This window comes from Silurus meridionalis, chromosome 15 (genome assembly GCF_014805685.1).
Source record: "Silurus meridionalis isolate SWU-2019-XX chromosome 15, ASM1480568v1, whole genome shotgun sequence".
In the NCBI taxonomy this organism is placed as follows: domain Eukaryota; kingdom Metazoa; phylum Chordata; class Actinopteri; order Siluriformes; family Siluridae; genus Silurus; species Silurus meridionalis.
This window is the reverse complement of record NC_060898.1, coordinates 15,500,009-15,514,868: the sequence shown is the minus strand read 5'-3', so window position 1 is coordinate 15,514,868 and position 14,860 is coordinate 15,500,009. Positions and strand designations below refer to the sequence as shown.

General features: G+C 40.7%; 1 protein-coding gene and 1 long non-coding RNA gene across 2 annotated transcripts in view; one reads left to right on the top strand and one right to left on the bottom strand.

Moving 5' to 3' along the window:
- Positions 1 to 6,798: 6,798 nt before the first annotated feature.
- On the bottom strand, positions 6,799 to 8,518 carry LOC124397652. Its single transcript, XR_006927944.1, has 3 exons — positions 8,409 to 8,518; positions 7,313 to 7,481; positions 6,799 to 6,859 (listed from the first exon to the last, which is right to left on the bottom strand). It is a non-coding gene; the product is annotated as an uncharacterized LOC124397652 (long non-coding RNA).
- Positions 8,519 to 10,256: 1,738 nt separating this feature from the next.
- zbtb16a (zinc finger and BTB domain containing 16a) overlaps positions 10,257 to 14,860 on the top strand; it is a 101,623-nt gene continuing 97,019 nt past the window's right edge. Inside the window, exons 1-2 of the mRNA XM_046867795.1 lie at positions 10,257 to 10,511; positions 12,884 to 14,238. Of these exons, the coding sequence (XP_046723751.1) occupies positions 12,977 to 14,238 (1,262 nt within the window). The 5' untranslated portion in view covers positions 10,257 to 10,511; positions 12,884 to 12,976. The remainder of the gene's footprint in view (positions 10,512 to 12,883; positions 14,239 to 14,860) is intronic.

The window sequence follows — 14,860 nt, the reverse complement described above, 5'->3', positions numbered from 1 at the left end:
GTGTAACTAGACAGCATCAGATGATGGTCTGTAGGATGGCTGAAAAAGAAGGTGAAAAAGAAGAGGAGGAGAGTGAGGACTGAATAATGAATAAGATGGTAGAAACTGAAGGAGGAAGACTGTAGTGTGAGGTTCAGGAATAAGGTTATACAGGGGCTCGGTGGTGAAGAGGTGCTGGATGATTGGGCAACTACTGCAGAAGTGATAAGGGAGACAACTCGGAAGGTACTTGGTGTGACTTCTGGGAATAAAAAGGAAGACAAAGAGGCGTAGTTGTGGAATGAGGAAGGGCAGGAAAGCATAAGGAGAAAGAGTTTGGCAAAACAGAATTGGGATCAGCAGAGAGATGAGAGGGCAGGAATACAAGGTGATGCAGCAGCAGGTAAAGAGGGATGTGGTAAAGCAAAGGAAAAGGCATATAAAGAGCTGTATGAGAAGTTAGATACTAAGGACAGAGAAAAGGATTTGTACCGATTGGCCAGGCCTGGGAAGGATGTGCTGCAAGTTAGAGCAATAAAAGTTGGAGATGGAAATGTGTTGAGAGGGAGGGAGTATTCTGAGCAGCTGATGAATGAGGAAAATGAAAGAGAGAGAGAAGGTTGGATAATGTGGAGATGGTGATGCAGGAATTGCATGGGATTAGTAAGGAGAAAGTGAGAGCAGCAATTAAGAGGATGAAGAGTGGAAAGTTGGTTGGACCAGATTACATACCAGTAGAAGCATGGATATGTTTAGGAGAGAGAGCAGTGCAGTTTTTAACAGGATTGTTCAACAAAATGTTGGAAGGTGAGAGGATGCCTGATGAATTAAGGAGTTTTTTAGGAATAAGGGAGATGTGCAGACCTGCAGTAACTACAGGGAATAAAGTTGATCAGTCACACCATGAAGTTATAGGGAAAGAGTAGAGGAAACAAGGCTGAGGGAAGAGGTGACCAGGAAGAGCACTACATAAGCATTATTTGCTTTGAGAATATTGATGGAGAAGAATAGAGACGGTCAGAAGGAGTTGCATTGTGTGTTTGTGGCACAGGGTGCGGGGAGAGGAGTTGTGGTATTAAATGAGGAAGTCAGGTGTGTCAGAGAAGTATGTGAGGGTGGTGCAGGACATGTATGAGGACCGTGTAACAGCACTGAAGTGTGCAGTAGAAACGACAGACTGGTTTAAGGTAAAGGTTGGACAGCATCAATAATCAGCTCTGAGCCCTTTCTTGTTTGCAGTGGTTTGTAGATGGACAGGTTGACGGACAAGGTCAGACAGAGGTTTTCGTTGACTATGATGTTTGCGGATGATATTGTGATTTGTGGTGAGAGTAGGGAGCAGGTTGAGAAGAGCCTGGAGAGGAAGAGGTACATGCTGGAGAGAAGGGGAATGAAAGTCAGTAGGAGTAAAACAGAGTAAATGTGTGTGAATAAGAGGGAGGGCAGTGGTGTGGTGCGGTTGCAGGGAGAAGAGGTGGAGAATGTGGAGGAGTTTAGGTACCTGGGATCAATAGTGTAATGTAATGGGGAGTGTGTTAGAGAAGTGAAAAGAGTGCAGGCAGGGTGGAGTTAGTGCAGAAGAGTGGCAGGAGTGATTTGTGATAGAAGGGTATCTGCAAGAGTGAAAGGTAAAGTTTATAGGACTGTGGTGAGACCTGCTATGTTGTATGGTTTAGAGACAGTGGGGCTGAGTAAAAGACAGGAGGTGGAGGTGGAGGCAGCAGAGCTGACGATGTTGAGCTTTCATTGGGAGCAATGAGGTTGGAAAGGATTAGAAATACGTTTATTAGAAGGACAGCGCATGTAGGACGTTTTTGGGACAAAGTAAGAGAGGCCTGATTGAGATGGTTTGGATATGCCTTCCTCCCAGATGCGCTGAACTACTTCTATGCCCGGTTTAAGGTACAGAATGACAGGGAGGCGATAAAGACTACCCCCCTCCTACCAAACAACATTCCTGTCGGAGTGCTTAGGAAATGTGCAGAACAGCTAGCGGATGTCTTTACTAACATCTTCAACATCTCCCTAAGCAGCAACGTTGTTCCTACGTGCCTCAAGGCAACGACCATCGTCCCTGTTCTGAAGTCTTTGGTCTCCTGCCTCAATGCCTATCGTCCCCTCATACTCACACCATTGTGATGAAGTTCTTTCATGAGGCACATCAAGACCCAGCTTCCACCCTCACTGGACCCCATGCAGTTTGCATATCATCCAAACCGTTCCACAGACGATGCCGTCCCCACAACCCTCCATCTGGCCCTCACCCATCAAGACAACAAGGACACGTACGTACGAATGCTGTTCATGGACTTACGCTCAGCATTCAACACAATCATCCCTCAGCATCTGATCGATAAGCTGAGCCTACTGGGCCTGAACACCTCTGCAATCTCAGTCAGTCCGGATCAAAAACAGCATCTTCAGCACCACCACACTGAGCACTGGGGCCCTTTAGGGCTGTGTGCTCAGCCCACTGCTGTTCACTCTGCTGACTCACATCTGTGTAACAATGCACCGCTCAAACAACATCGTCAAGTTCGCCGATGACATGACCATGGTGGGTCTCACCAGCAAGAATGATGAGTCAGCATACAAAGAGGAGGTGGAACACTTAACAGCCTGGTGTAGAGCCAACAACCTGTCTCTGAACATTGACAAAACCAAAGAGATAATTGTGGATTTCAGAAGAGCACAGAGCGGCCATTCACCACTTATCATCAATGGATCCTCAGTGGAGATCGTCAAGAGCACCAAGTTCCTTGTTGTTCATTTGGCGATAACCTCACTTGGTCACTCAACACCAGCTCCATAGAAGCTCCATCACCAAGAAAGCCCAGCAGCATCTCTACTTCCAGAGAAGGCTGAGGAAAGCTCATCTTCCTCCCCTAATCCAGACCATGTTCTACCGAGAGACCATCGAAGAGGATCTTGAGCAGCTCCATCACTGCCTGGTTTAGGAACTGCACCGTTTCTGATCGCAAGACACTAAAGAGGATCTTGAGGACAGCTGAGAAGATCATTAGAGTTTCTCTCCCCTTCATCATAGACATTTCCACCACACACACTGCATCTGCAAAGCCAACAGCATTGTGGACGACCCCACACACACACACTCTTCACCCTCCTGCCATCAGAAAAGCGGTTCCGAAGCATTTGGGCCATCACATCCAGACTGTGCAACAGCTTTCCCTCGCGAACCATCAGGCTTTTCAATACACAGAACTAAACTGAAACTCAAACACAACTGTGTGTTACTGAACTGTACAACCTGAACTGAACACACACTCATTACTCATCTCAATTCATTCCACCACTATTTATTTATTATTTATACTTAACCATATTATACTGTTTGCATGCTGTTTTTGCACCTCTCAACTGCTGTGTTTGTTTACATATACTCTAATTCATAGTCTTGTCCTCTTTGCACAGTACTCTATATTCAAAGTATATAGTAGGTTTACTGGTTGGCGCTATTTTGTGTTATGTATATATGTCCCACACTGTCTTGTGTTGTCTGTTTGCTCCCAGTTGCACTCGATGCACTTTATGTAGCTCTATGTTGTGTGATGTAGCTCAATCTTGCTTAGTGTAGCACCAGGGTTCTGGAGGAACATTTTCACTGTGTACTGTGTACCATTGTGAATGTTAGAAATGAAAATAAAAGCCTCTTGACTTGACTTTTAATACCTGTGCCCTCTTGAAGATCAGATCAGTCTGCCACCAAAGGTATGATGTTCTATAGTTTTTACCTATTTAGATGTAAATTTTACGAACAGAAATTCTGATATATTGTCACATATACATGTTTAATCTCAAACCCCAAATGTCTTTAGTGTATAGCACAAAGAATGGTTTGACTATTCGGATACTAGTATGGTATATACTCACAAGCTACTTTATTTAAATAATAAATTCAGTCATCTAATTAGCCTATCATGTGGTCGTAAAATTATGTGAATTCAGATCTGGATCTGGAGATCAAATAAATATATATTTACTTAATTAGCTAGTTAATCTGATCTAATGAGTAAATACACACTACAAGGCCAGCACAAGCAGTACAAAAAACTTTTTATAAAGTCTGCTTTGGCCACATAAGGTGACAATTCAGCAAAAATTACTTCCTCCTCATCATGAGTCTATCATCGAAAAAAAAAAAATTGTAGGATTTATATTGAGCTATGAAGTTAAAAAATGAGGAAGCTTAGCTGCTAGTTGAGCACTGTAAAATCTGCATGTCTGAATCTTCACAGCAATGCAAAATATGAATTCATGTCAAGAGCTTTAGTTTACATCAAACATCTGAATAAGGTAAATGTGATCTTTGGAAATTTGACTGTGGCAGGTTGTTAGTCCCAGAGAAAGTGGTTTGATCTGTAACTTTCCTGCAGGACTGCATCTTGTGTTTGCACCAATCGGTGTAAAAATAAAAACCTGCCAACATGCTTCAGATCTATAGGTACAAATGCCCTGATGAGAGAGAAGAGTGGGAAAACTGTTTTAAGCTGACAAGAAGTTTACATTACCTCAGAACCATGCTTTGCAATAAGAGCAGAAGATCATACCAGGTTCCACTTCTGTCAACCAAGACCAGAAATCTAAGCTCACCATGGACACAGACAATACAACTAGACCAAAAGTCCCTAAACCTTTTCCTATGAAAGGCCAAAAATCTATTTTACTGAGGGTTGTAGGCCAAAAGTAAATGTTGCATTAGACCAAACTGTATTATATTAAAATTTGGCATGGTTTCCCTTATTTATGATTTCATAATATTTAGAAAAAAATTACTAAAAACATTAGTCTGTAATCTATTTAAACAATCCAGTTTTATAGATCGGTAAAACTTATAATACAATGAAAACATAGAAACAAGTCATTTTAATTACATTAGAGCTCACTGCTACATACAGTTAAACAATCTAAAACAATACAGCCATATGTTTGCATTATCAGTGATCTAAAATGAGACAAAGATGGTCACTATTTTTTTATTTATTGTTCAATTCAAATGTACTTACATATTTTGCAGCTTAAAAATAAAACTAAATAATTATGGTATATGGTCTATGGTATCTTTTCTCATTTGACATGGTGCACTGAACTAGGCAGCTGGAATAACTGCAATAATACGTGCAAAAACCTACATAACATTAAGGTATGTATTCTATGTCTATGTTACATTAATTTTTCACTTTATTTGCTTTATTTTTATGATTTACATAAAGCTTGACATACTTTAAATAAAAAAATTTTTGGGCATGTGAAGTGAAACCTTTGCTAAATTATTTGAGACAACATTCTCTTAATTTGAATTAAGTAAATGTAATTAGCCAATAAAATGTATGATTTTCAATTATAGATTTGATTTATGGGAAAACATTAAGGAGCTGCTAGTTTAGCATCTAGCATAGCATGCCTAATTATAAAATTTTTATTTGAGTGTTATTTTAAGTTTAATTGATTATATTTAATACAGACTACTATAGTATACAATTCTTATGTAGAAATGGTATAAATGTGTAAGTCTCTTTAACACCTGTAGCTCCACTACAAAACTGATAAAGGAATGTACAAACGCTCAAGGTAACATATTTGATATTTTATATTACATTGAAAAATTTCTGGTTTACTTTTTTGTAAGAAAAATATAGGGAAAGAATGTATTTGCATGCACTATTTTTTTTATTTTTATTATGATTATGACAAATGCAATGTTTATGCAATTTTATTCAATTTATTTTCTATTTATTTAATGCACCAAATACAGCATATCTATACCTCTAAATCACATGTAAACTGTATTATATTATTTATAAAAATGTGCATTGTCTGACAATTTAAAATGCAAATTACTAGGTTTAGTCTGAGCATTAGTATAAAAGAAAGGTAGCGTAAGAAAATGGGGAAAAAAAAAAACCTTGCCATGAATTTTCTTTTCATACTTTACATATTTTACACTTCTTTTATATTTTGTTATGCATGAAATTATAAACATGCTGTGGCTATGATGTCAACCCTGTTTTTTTTTTTTTTTTTTAGTTACATCTTTCTTTTAATTATTATTGTATAACGAAAGATGAACATTTTACATCTATATATAAAATATAGGTGAAATTCTCATTTTAATTACAGAAAGTTTGTGTAGCATTACACACTGAATTCATGAAATAATCCAGTATTGTTTTAGGTATGTTGTTAATTAATATAGGTTCTTTGATAATCTTTAACAAACTTTAGTTGAATGCTAAATGATCTGTTCAAATGCAAATATTTCAGGCAATACATCAAGTATTTCGAAAGGCCTTTATCTGAATGATTAATGAGCAAATAATGAGAAAAAACACTGAGGTGATCTCTCCAGTAAACTCTGCATTGTGATCCTAAGAGCTATAAGGATCAGATGAAGAAGGATGCAAGATTAAAGATTAGATAATAACATTTAGTAATGGAATGGACTCTTTTTCTCTCACACTTTCTGGAAATCTTTTGGGATTCATAAAGTGAGATGGAAAAAAAAAAAGTGAGAGAGCCCTGTAAACAAAAACCACTTGTTCGCTTTCTTTACATGGTTTAAATAACTTTGTCTGTTCAACATCACTGTGTCTTTCCAGTTTATTTTCCAGTTCTAAACATGGGCAATTAGCTGTTGCACCAAGACCATTCGCATCTGCAGTCCATTAGAAGGACACAAATAACAAAGCACAAATACAGACACATCAATCACCGAAGTGGCCCTGCCCCTCCACCACCACCACCACCTTTACCACCTCCTCCTTCTGCAGAGGATTTGGAATTCCTCCGAGCGTTCCCTGACTGGAGCGCATTGATTCAGATTTACAGAGAACTTAGCAACCTTTCCTCTCATCAAGCGGCTCTGAAACACATTATGACACATTAAATCTAATAGCAGGTTGTATATTCACAAGGTGAGCTAAGAGGTGTAATTAGACCTACTGGATAATTACATCCTTCTTTTTTTTTTCTCTTACAGATTAATAAGAGACTTAATTGGTAACTGGTATTTGCGGCTCATAATGTCCAAGGTGTTGCTCCATTGTAGGGTCAGCTACCTCTGATTAGGAGACTTTTGTTACCTGGAAGCGGCAGGGTTAATGAGGCAGCTCCTCTCCCCCCTGCTTGCTGATACCAGATCTGTATTGATCAGGAGATCACCTTGGCATCTGACCAAACAGGCATAGGCAAAGTGTGTGTGTGTGTGTGTGTGTGTGTGTGTGTGTGTGTGTGTAAAGAGAGAGAAATGGGGGGAAGGGGGGTGCAGTTGGAGGTAATACACACTCAGTAAATAAAACTGCTCAGTCAACATTACCATTTCAACCCATTAACAATAAGAACTGTGGCCATTCTTCTCTTCCAGTGCTGGAGTAGAGAACGTCTGGTTTCATTCAGATGTCACATGTTGGGTGGGCCAATCTGAGCTTGATTTAAAGTTCCAAAGGGTATTGTAATTTCATTAAAAATCACCCTTTCCTGAGATTCTAAACATAAACATAAAAAAGGCAGGGTGAAGTAATTATGTGAGGAATAAAACACATTGGGGTGTGCTGCTATAAGAAAACTATCAACTAGTGGCTGGTGTGATGAAACTCAAGCATATCGGGGGGAAAAAGTGCTTTATTCCTGTAATACCTCCCAATTTGACTAACAATTTATTTTTCATATTGTATTTTTACCAATTTTAAGTTGAATGTATTGCTATTGCAGTGGAATGTCCGTAAAACAAGTTAATCATCCTGTTTGGCTGCTATAAAGAGTCATTCTGTTACTAGACATTCCTTTTTATCTCTCTTAAAGTTATTGAGATGCAGTCATGCTCCTGGAAAAAAAAGCCCTATTTCCTGAAGATTTTCTTGTGTTTGAAAGCATAAAGAAACAGCTTCACCTCTGACTGCCTAGCTTCCAAAAAATGCTAAGCATAAGATTCTTTACAGAAAACCATCTATTTATGTGAAGTGTCCATTATACAATTCCCTGAGTAAAATAAAACATAAATGCTAATATAGTAGAACAAGCACACACACATATTAACCTGTGATTTGAATCACAGTCAGCACTACTGTTAGAGTTTCTGTATATAGTAAATGATACACTGGCAACACCATCCACCACCACCAATCACACCGGAGAATTCACAAACATTGTGGTAAAAACACAATTAACAGTTGCCTTGATGGAAGGAAATATTTCTGTTTAGTAATGAAAGCATTTTTCCTTTAAACACTGTGTAACTTGTTCAATGCTGAAAGAACTGGAAGCAATGTCATGGTAAGGTTTACATTTCCATCAGATTATGGGACAGTAGCTCTCTGCTTATTATTAACGTAACAAGAAGCAAAAGCAGCAATCAATTGGAATACAAGAATAGTTTTTCAGTGGACTATGAGTATATATGTTAAAAAAAATACCTCATATGTATCCTGAAGGCTATGTCAAGGTTCTTAGGATTTGCATATTGAGTTCAACTTTCTTTATAATATATGATTTCATTTTCTAAATGCTTTCTCTCCTCTCATTTTTTTTCATCTAATATTTCAGGAACCACTGTGTGTCCACCATTAATCCTGACAACCTCTAAAGGTTCCTAATGTAATAACATTAAAGGTAGCCTTTACGTGTATGTGTTTACCGGCTTGCAAATGGCATCCTTTCTGGTTACAAAGAAGGGGGTTTTGTACAGGAGGAAATCCAGCCAAGGTCAGAGGTAGAGGTCAGAGGTCGTGGAGGCAGAACCTGAGTCTCAGGGCACCAGTGGGATTATATGAGTGTCAAAAAAAGAGTCTTTTCAGAGTAGGAGCTCAAAAGTAAACGGTTAGGCTCACATCTCACAACTTTTCTGCCTATTGTGCAAAAAAAAAGAAGCAAAAAAGTGAGGGACAGTGAAAGCAAAATGTATTCTCATCTGGACAGTATCAGTCACTGGTGGATTAAAAACAAGGACAGCAAACAGATATGCCATTTATGGGCCAAGAGCCTTCTTTTAATAATCCATATTGCTCCTAAATATGAATCAGCATCATGTCTACTTGTACAGTTAAAATACACTTTGTACTGAAATTGGCAATAAATTGAATATTCCATCTCTTAGTTAGCTCATTACATTGGTGTGGCTAAACACTAACAAAGACATGACTGTGAGCATCTGTCAGTGCCTCGATGTGCCTGAAACATAAAGAAGTGCTAAAAACCATGACTGCACTGACATCCAGTCACGTACAGTCACTTACAGTATAGAATAATCATACTGCCTATGGCATCTTGTTCATCCATGCTAAAGATATACCTTTATTCGTCCCACAGTGGGGAAATTTCTTGGGATTATGTGCAGATTATAGTCATGATTTTTTTTCTTTATCCCTGAATAAGACAGATGGACAGGAAGCTGGGTAAAACTTTTCCCAGGCCTGCTAAACAGAAAAACAACACTAGAGACTTTTCATTCCAGTTCTGTCGGAGGGCCACTGCGTACAGGTGGGTGAGGAGAAGAGAAATGTAACAGGTGTGAAAGGATTTTACAGCACACGTACTATATCTGGAAAATAATTTAAACAACTAAAGTTAGAAACTTAAATGGTTTGAAAAAAGAAGAAACGTCCTAAACTTAATTTCTACTCAGCACATATTTTATGCATGTGGCACATTTTTAAACACATTTATTTAATCAATTATTTTAGTCTACAGCACATTACAATAATTTACATGCCATTTAGGGAGTTACTTAACAATTTTACTTTGTATATTCAACCACAAGGACTAGTGCAAGAAGAAAATAAAAATATTATATACATACTGCACCCTTCAAATGTCCCAGATGATCAGAAAACTGGGATTAGAGCACATGATACAGCACCCTTGGAGTAGATAGGGTTCAGGGCCTTGCTCAAGGGCCCGACAGTGGCAGCTTGACGATGCCAGGGCTTGAACTCTGACCTTCTGAGTAGCAACCCAGAGCCTTAACCACTGAGCTGCCACCTCCACAAAAATCCAAACAAGATAGATAGATAAAGAGATAGATTGATTAATTGATTTTTGTATTTATTATAAATCCTGCATCATTCCAATGATGATGATGATGATAAGGATGATGATATATGAATGATATACATTTTGGTGTAAATTTATAAAATGTGTTATAAACCAAATACACAATGGGTGAATAAAAAAAATGCAATAATAATAATTCAATTATTAATAATAATAATATTAATAATAATAATAAATTATTATTCATAATAATTCGTGTAATAGCTGGATGTGTGACCCCAGGTCTCTGGGCCTGATTTCTGCAGCCCCCCTGCAGCCCCCCTAGGTGTCTCGCTTTCGCAGCGCTCGTGCGCGAGGCGCTTAATGAAGGCGCGCGGCCGCTGACGTCACCGCGCCGTTGATTTGCTGAGGCGCGCGCGGAGGGGAGTCAGTGCGCGCGAGAGCGGGTACTGTGAACTGCGCTCTGTACGCACGAGTCTCCTCCATAAGAGCCGTGTTCGGAAGCGGCGCGTGCAAACGACCTGCAGGTGAGTACGCGGAGGGCGGGAGGGGACAGGCACCGCGCCTCGGCATGGTCCCGGCTTACCGGAACACTGGAGTAAATATTGTGTGTGTTTTTGGGAGAGGGCAGGGGGGTTAATGTAGGTCGGAGTGTCGTTGGCGTCAGTGATTGACGAAACGTATCGTGTTTGCTTACAAAACACGCTTTCGAGCTCAACTTCCTCGCTCGCGCGGTTTAAAGCGCCAGTGTGTTGCAACGGAGAGCAAAGAAGAGAAGCGAAGCACGCGCGAGGAAGTTGAGCTTTTGGAGTCGAAGTGGCAGCGCGTGTCAGTGAAGCACCTGATGCATATCACGCACGTTACAGTCGGTGCTCATCTCCGGCGTTTCCTCCCCGAGCACAGATTGCAATAATGTTCACACTGTTAGGAAGATCTCCCTGCTCACTCCATCTTCATCTTTGCACGCGCACATCCTAATAACTAACACCTTGCACGAGTCATTTTTGTTTGTTCGCACATAATTCATTATTTATTCCCCACTTCGTGTCAACAAAAAAATAAATAAATAATAATAATAATTCGGCACGAGAGCGCGTCCGGACACCCCGGGCAGACCTTCCTGCATGGTGGATGCTTACGATGCGTGCTCGGCAACTGGCTCTGCTTAATTGAACGCGTTTCCTACTGATTGATTACACGTTTCATAATGTGCGCTCACTCGTGTAACAGTCACGAGCTGCCATTTCGCTTCAAACCCGAATCACCTGCGAGCGTCTATAAAACAAAAAACAAACTCCACAGTCGATCTGCTGCATGGGTGCTTTTAATTCGCCTTGCACACTCGGTGGTATCACAATTGCTCCGATATAAGACTCACGTGTTTCCTAGGACTCCAAAGGTTATCATCTGATTATTTCGCCGCTTGTTTTATGCGCGTGCATGTTAAGGGTTCTTTTTTGTATTATTATTTCTTTCTTGCGCGCGCGCTGGATCCGTTTTGCGCTCCTGCTCGATCGCACTGACTGTTATTTCACCCCCATTGCTGATTTGATGGTGTGCAGTTTGTGATGTTCACTCCAGACCATGCACGATATGATGTGTTATTGTTATTTCATTTAGTGTTTATTTGCTTTTGCAAATTGGGCAAAAAAAACAAAAAAACGTTTTGTGCTTTTGCAGATTTCCGCACGGGCGCACGCGACACTCACTCCTGCTTAAATGACACTAATTTATAAGTTGATGAAGGAAATTTTGTACATCAGACTGGTGAAATAATGAAATAAAAATAATTATTTTTGCAAGATTTTTTGGGGGCAATTGTTGAATCTTGTTTCTGATTGGATGCGGCTTAACGAGCCCAACATTAACAGTGATTTCACTTGGACTTTAAGTGAAGGTTTCCACACATTATATAAAAAGTTAATATATTTATTTTTGAAAACAGCAATATTTACATGCAATATGTGGAAATATTTGGTGTGACTAATTCTGTAGTCATTATATCTGGTTGAAAATGATTTATTATTGACATGTGGGGACACCTGATGTTAAATTTATCACAAACATAAAGAAACAAAATGTATTTCTTAATTCGTAATTCACTCCCTCAAAATAAAAACAAACACCTAAACCACCTCTTTTTGTTTAGAAACCTTGTCCCCTATTGCCTATATGTGGATTCATTCTGCGTTATCTTTTAAAGCCATCCTTAATTCACCCGGTGCTTTGTGCTCTTTGCACCGCGCTCGCTAATGCTTTAACGTTTTAAAAAGCAGCTTTAGGTGGGCACGTTGTTGCCACTCAGTCTCAGAGCTTTTGTGACATCCTCTGTTCCAACTGTTCCTGGCAACAGCTTGCCTCACCCTCCATGCTCCGCTCCTTGTCCCACTCTGTGATGCGAATACTGAATAAGATGGCATTTCATTTCAGGCGGCTGTTGATGGGCTTTGTGAGACAAGCTTCGAACACCAAAACAAAAGCGTGATCACAGGCAGGGTTTTCCTATCGCTAATGCAACATTTTCAGGCTTCGCTTTGGGGCTGACTATCTCTTTTCTCTGTATAGGTGGTGATTTGCACGCTGGAACACAAAGGTTGTGTTGTCTTGGTAGTAATTTACAGTAGTTTGGTTTGATGTGATGCTGTGAGATTTAGATCTGGTGAGAGTGGGCATTTACTGAACCCGGGTACTGGAGTTTGTGTGTATCTTACAGGTTTGGTCAATCGGAATCTGAATTTTAAATTACAAAACAACAGCCGGGGTAATTTGTTACTCTGAACAATGAAGGGCATGTAATACACATTCCTGATTATATTTAACAAAGGCTTCTCTTTTTTTTCTTTCTCTCTCTCTCTCTCTCTCTCTCTCTCTCTCTCTCTCTCTCTCTCTCTCTTTCTAGATTCACCTTATCTTGTTTACAAAGATAACTGAACAGATTGCTGAGTGGAAAGAGAGAGACTCATGAATTGGCCTGGTGGGTTACGACGGCGTTATGGATCTGACTAAAATGGGTATGATACAGCTCCAGAACCCCAACCACCCCTCTGCACTGCTGCACAAGGCCAATCAGATGCGCCTGGCCGGCACGCTGTGTGATGTGGTCATCATGGTGGACAGTCAGGAGTTCCACGCTCACCGGACTGTGCTGGCATGCACCAGCAAGATGTTCGAGATCCTTTTCCACCGCAACAGCCAGCATTATACCCTTGACTTTCTCTCGCCAAAGACCTTTCAACAAATTCTTGAGTATGCTTACACTGCCACACTCCAAGCAAAAGTGGAAGACTTGGATGACCTGCTGTACGCAGCAGAGATACTTGAGATAGAGTATCTTGAGGAGCAATGCCTGAAGATCTTGGAGACCATCCAGTCTTCGGACGAGAACGATGCGGAGGTCAACATGAACGATGGCGGTACCGAGGAGGATGACGAGCACAAAGGGAGGCATGGCAGGAGCACTGCCGGCTCCAAGAAGCATTCCATGGAGGACAGTGACTACGTAACTGCTGCCCAGCAATCATTGGCACTGTCTAGCGTTGTGGATCAGAGCCCATCTGTCTCCACTTCCTTCGGTCTCTCCACAATGAGCCCAACTAAAGCTGCAGTGGACAGCCTGATGAGCATTGGCCAGTCACTGTTGCAGAGTAGCATGCAGCACGGTCTAGGCATTGAGCAGGGCCTCCAGGGAAACCCTCACTCTATAATGCCAGAGATCAAAACCGAGATGATGCAGGTGGATGACTCTAATGGTCGTGAGAGTCCCAGACCCATGGAGTCAAGCACCTCTAGCAATGGAGACCGCAATAGCGATGGCGACAAGAGCCGTGATGGGCCCGGTACCCCCACTAGAAGCAGCGTAATCACCAGCGCCCGTGGGCTACAGTATGTCCGTGAAGATGGGGGAGGAGAACACCCATCTGAAGCTGGCCACATGATCCTGGAAGGTATGCCTGGTATGACTGAGAAACACCTGGCCTCTCTCTATGGCCTGCCACCCAACCATAAGAGTGAAGCCTTGCTCTCCATGCCTGCCTCCATGGCCTCGACCCTGCACATGTCTCCAGCTCTGGCAATGTCCATGGACTTTAGCGCCTACAGCAGCCTCCTGCCACAGAGCTTCATCCAGAGGGAGTTCTTTAGCAAGTTGGGTGAGCTAGCAGCTGGCATGAAACCTGAAGGGCGTGGCGGGCAAAATGAGCGCTGCAATGTGTGTGGTGCTGAACTGCCTGACAACGAAGCTGTGGAGCAACACAGGTGAGTGTTTATTATTTATCGTCTGCTATCATGTTTCAGAGTATTGTTGAGGTGACAGAGATTGCTTGCTCAGTACCTCATCTTGACTGGTGCAAGGGTGTTGTGCCAGTCTATAATTGGCATCATTGCACCGTTCCCTGAATAAAAGCATAACTACCGCCATACGATTTTTATTGCTGGTCAGTGAAGTGAATAAATGGTAGATATGCTTGTGTAAGTTCCTCTTAAAGAGCTCAGGTTAAGGAAGCTGCCAGTTGAAGATCATTTACAAAGGTGCCTGCTGATTGCTTATCTTTGTTAGTGGTCAGTTTCCATTACTCCATGCTGTGAAGGTAATGCATTAATACATTACCAATTTGTATTGGTATGTATCCTTGTATGTGTGTGTGTGTGTGTGTGTGTGTGTGTGTGTGTGTGTGTGTGTGTGTGTGTGTGTGTAATTAATAAATATATATATATATATATATATATATATATATATAAAATAAATGGTGGAAAAAGTTAATCAACACAGGAACAGGATGTTCTGCAAACATGAATATATTAAGCATTTAGCAAAGGAGTGAAAAAATAAGGAGTCAATGTTGACATTCTTCAGAATGAAATTTAGACACCATAATGC